General features: G+C 45.5%; 1 protein-coding gene across 1 annotated transcript in view; it reads left to right on the top strand.

The window, feature by feature from the left end:
- chst6 (carbohydrate sulfotransferase 6) overlaps nucleotides 1-5,000 on the top strand; it is a 13,596-nt gene that overhangs the window by 5,009 nt on the left and 3,587 nt on the right. Inside the window, exon 2 of the mRNA XM_053630805.1 lies at nucleotides 4,167-5,000. This exon is cut by the window's right edge and continues 3,587 nt beyond it. Coding sequence (XP_053486780.1) covers nucleotides 4,173-5,000 — 828 coding nt within the window. The 5' untranslated portion in view covers nucleotides 4,167-4,172. The remainder of the gene's footprint in view (nucleotides 1-4,166) is intronic.

A 5,000-nucleotide genomic window follows, 5' to 3' on the forward strand; every position in this document is an offset into this window, starting at 1 on the left:
ACGAAGACCAACTGTATGTCGATACGTGAAATTCTGGAGGGACGTCGGACGGCGTGGCGCGGTGACGTAATGACGCGGGCTGTTAATCCAATTATGTTCTATAACATGTAAAACAGGAACATGACAGGAGTATTCTAAAAGCGACTCGTGTAAACACCTTAATCACATTATTATCTTACTCAGAGTAACGTCAGTAATTAGATTACTGCTGTCCGTGTAAACGTAGTCATTTCCTCCCCAGCCTGTTTAGTGAGATTTATGAGCTTTAGACTTCAGGATCGGGAGCTGAAAAATGATCAGGAACAGGTCTCAGGTATGTGACAGGAGCGTGTGACAGATACGATGTCATGATGCAATATCCTGATCGGCATCTCTGTAGTTTCTATGTACCGGTGATCATGTGAGTAATATGTGGTTCTGTACATCATGTAAAACAATCTGTGACATTTCCTGAGTAATACGACCCTAAAAAAACCACGAGTGTGAATTTCACTTGTGAATCGTGTGATTGTTCGAGTTCTTGTGACTTTTCCGTAAGCGTTAAGTGACTAATTTGGTCAAATAACATAATTATAAAATATCGCGTTTGAGTACAAACACAAATAATCACTCTTTTACGATGCGTTCTCCTCTTTCATCTTTTCCTCTCGCTCTCCTGATCCAGTTTCTTAACAAACCAATCACATAATCTTTTGTTTTTTTAAGTGAAAAGAAGTAAACACAAAGTCTGCGGCAAATTATCCAAAAAAAACCCAAAACAAAACACTTTCCCGAAGAAGTTTACACACAGTTATTTTATATCTGATGAATGTTTAAAATAGAAAGTATAGTATATAGTTTGTCTCAGAACCTGATTAAGACCTTAATTGACTCATTCGGACTCGTTACTCTCAGACTTGTCACGTTACAAAGGTCGATATGGAAGCAAGCGCAGATCTTGAAACAGTTTAATATACATACAAACAAACAAACAAGCAACAAAACAAAACAAAGACACTAAGACAACTATCAAACAAAACATGGTACAGGGACACGGGTCAAGTTAAACAATACGTGAGACGAGGAAGCAGTACAATCAGTGGCTATATATAGGAGTGCTTGTTAAACAGAAACGTGATACAGGTCAGGTGTTCATGTGACAATGATGTAATATGGTACAGTGGCTGCTGGGAAATGAAGTCCAGAGTTACCTCCCTGATATTTGACAAGACTCTTCAAATCTTGTGCCAACACTCAACAACCCCAGGATCTGAAAATGAATGTAATGGATGCCTACAAAGGAGGAAACAAAAAGAAAAATCCAAGCTCATAATTCCGTTAAGAAATGGCAAGATCTGGAAGAGCAAGAAAACTGTCAACAAGTCGACACAAAAACCCCCAAACGACGTTAAGGACCTGCTGGAAGTTTTAGCCGAGACAGGAGCGGTGGTGCACTTTTCTGAACGTGATCTGCATGGAAGAGTCATCAGAAGGAACCTTTACCTGCGCCCTCATCTCAAAAGCCAATACTATATACTATAATAATTAAATTAAATTAATTTGAACCTGAATTCCAACCGTTTTCTGCTCCACTTATCCTACACAGGGTCACGGGGAGCCTGGAGCCTATCCCCGGGAACTCGGGGAACGAGGCGAGGGACACCCTGGACGGAGTGCCAACCCATCGCAGGGCACAATCGCACACACATTCACATGCTACAGACTATTTAGAGATGCCAATCAGCCTACAGCGCATGTCTTTGGACTGTGCGGAGGAAACCTGTGTACCCGGAGGAAACCCCCAAAGCACGGGGAGAACACGTGAACTCCGGGCACACGGGGCAGAAGCGGGATTCGAAAAGTAGATATGGGAAAAAAAAGGCGAGTGAAAACTCATTAAACAAGAATAAACCCGGAACCCCCACCAACAAACCCGACAGGCTGCGTACATTTATTTCATGATTAACTTGAAGAGAGAGAATGAAGAGAGGCCGGAACGTCTGGTTCTAGCTGCTATAACCGAGAAGAAATAACACGAACTAACTTGTTAAATGTAACTACAAATGGATAAAAAGTATGACGTGTTCCTTTATCAGCACATCCCCAAGTGTCTTATTCCTTATATATTCCTTAAGTATCGGATATTCCTTATATCCAATACACGACTCTACTAGCTTCTTGGTGGAGATGTTGATGTTCAGTGTTAGCATGTCGAGGAAGATAAATCTCACTGAAGTGAGTAAACTAACGCTAAAGCTCATTACACACACAGGACACCGTGCCCGTTCTCAATGTACTTAAATCTGATAGAGATGAATGTTCATTAGCAAGGAGCTGTACGTCAGGGCTGACATGAGCTTGAACATGTCCATCGGTGTAAATATAATCTAAGTTGCACATCCGCGTACTGTTACTACAGAGTGTGTTTACACAGCGACTCCCACACCAAAATCCAACAGATTCACCTCGCACCACGTCCTGTACCGACTCGTCATATTTCCCTCCAGCCACTGACTCTATTCTACACTCACACACACTCCCATGTGTAAACACTCGATTCAGTTCAGTTTTATCTGTCCCGCGTGTTTAACAGTGGACATTGTCCCAGAGCAGCGGTACAGAAATATATACACTCAGGATACAGATGTTAAATGTATGAATTTGTTTCTAATGAGCTGCCAGAGGAGACGGTGGTGAGGAAAAACTCCCTGAGACGATATGAGGAAGAAACCTTGAGAGGAACCAGACTCAGAAGGAAACCCATCCTCATCTGGGTGACACCGGATAGTGCGATTATAAATAAATACACCCCTTCTATAAATGTGCTAATACTACATCCTCAAATAGTGCAGTTGTGTAAGCAGGAAATTCACTACAGTTTCTACAGGAGGTCTGTTTTGTTGAACTTCTCCACTGTTCAATGACGGAGACTCGAGTGGTTGTAGTCCAAGTTCATATGAATTGAGGTCCAAAGCTGCACCATGTGGGACATCCTCAGCAGCAGCATGTGACTTCCAACTGATGAGAACTCCAACCAGAAGTAGAGCATCAGGATGGAGCAGGCAGGACCGGAGAGCAGAAGGGGTCAGGAACACTGGCATCTCAGGAGTATCATGTGTAGCTCGACAGAAAGAGAGAGAGAGAGAGAGAGAGAGAGAGGGAAAGGGAGGGAGAGATTATTAGGTATGGTTATTGTCCTGTAATGGTTAAGGACAGTGTACTGTGTGTGAGTGATATCAGGGACTCCGGAAAGACTAGCTATAACATCATAACTAAAAGGGAGAACCAGAAGGTACCACAGACATGAGGGCTCCCTGGGATATAAGGCAGCCAGACACTCCTTCATCAACACCTGGGTGAAGGTGTGAAAGTGTGGGGATGACAGCATCCATCTCAGTTCACCTCAACACTCTGTACCTGAGATCCTCTAGATCTGCTCCTTTACCTAAGAACAAAACTATTCACAAAAAGCTTGAGTAAACAAATACATCTTCAGCCTGGACTTAAACACTGAGACTGTGTCTGCGTCCCGAACACTAATTGGAAGGTTGTTCCATAACTGTGGGGCTCTGTAAGAGAAAGCTCTTCCCCCTGCTGTAGCCTTCGCTATTCCAGGTACCAACAAATATCCTGCAACTGTTGATGGAAGTAGGCGTGGCGGATCATAAAAGACCAGAAGTTCACTCAGGTGCTGTGGCGCGAGACCGTTTAGTGCTTTATAGGTCAGTAGTAGTATTTTATAATCAGTGTGAGATTTCACTGGGAGCCAGTGCAGTGTGGATAAGATCGGGGTGATGCGCTCGTATCTTCTGGTTCTAGTAAGAACTCTCGCTGCTGGAGAACAGAGTCACAACACATAAAGAAATTTCACATTAATAACGACAAGATGCAACAATCGTTAAATAATCTGCACTTGACCGAGCGTTAACTGTGACCGAAACCACTTACTCTGCACAAAGTATTGGCACCCTTCTTCCCTGTCCTTCACTGGAAGGGGAACCAAAACCGAGCAGATATTGGCGGCTTTTGTCAATGCGTGAAAGTGTTGCGAAAAGCTGCGATGTGTGTTATTGTAATGATTATTCTATTATTATGTGTTATTGTAATGATACATTCAATTATTATTAATAATAAATATTTATTATTAATATTTAATCATCTTTAATCATATCTGTTTCTGTTGTCAGGCTGCGATGCTGCATTTACGTATCCCCGCCCCCGCTGCGTTGGCGCTGCTGCTCCTTCAGGTTGTTGTCGTGGTGCTGTTTATTGGCTGGCAGGGCCACATAACCCCGCCCTCGCCGGACTCCACCATTGTATCTGGGGATAAAAAAGTGCACGTGCTGCTTCTATCGTCATGGCGATCGGGCTCGTCGTTCATGGGCCAGGTGTTCAACCAGCACCCGTCCGTGTTTTACCTGATGGAGCCGGGGTGGCACGTGTGGGGGTGGATTCAGCACCCGGCCGCACGCAGCCTGCGCATGGCACTGAGGGACCTGATGCACCGTATCTTCCTGTGCGACCTCAGCGTATTGGATGCCTACCTGCCCATCCACCACAACGTCTCGAATCTGTTCATGTGGAGCCACAGCCGGGCGCTGTGTTCCCCGCCGGCATGTCCCTCCCATTCCCTTCAACACACCTCGATGCAGCAACCCAATTGTGAGAAGCAGTGCGACATGGTGGGGTTGAAGCGGGCGGAGGAGGCGTGTCACACCTACAGCCACGTGGTGCTGAAGGAGGTACGTTTCTTTGAGCTGGAGTCTCTGTACCCGCTGCTGCGTGACCCGTCGCTCGACCTACGCATCCTGCACCTGGTGCGTGACCCGCGGGCCGTGTTCCGCTCCCGCGAGCAAGCTGTCAAGGCTTTACAGAAAGACACCTCCATCGTCCTGGACGGGCAAGCGGAGGGACCTGACACACAGCAGCGCATCATGCAGGAAATCTGCAGGAGCCACATTCGGATCTACGACACCGCTGTCCGTAAAGCGCCCGACTTCCTGCGAGGACGCTACAAACTC

This window comes from Ictalurus furcatus, chromosome 8, assembly GCF_023375685.1.
Source record: "Ictalurus furcatus strain D&B chromosome 8, Billie_1.0, whole genome shotgun sequence".
NCBI lineage: Eukaryota > Metazoa > Chordata > Actinopteri > Siluriformes > Ictaluridae > Ictalurus > Ictalurus furcatus.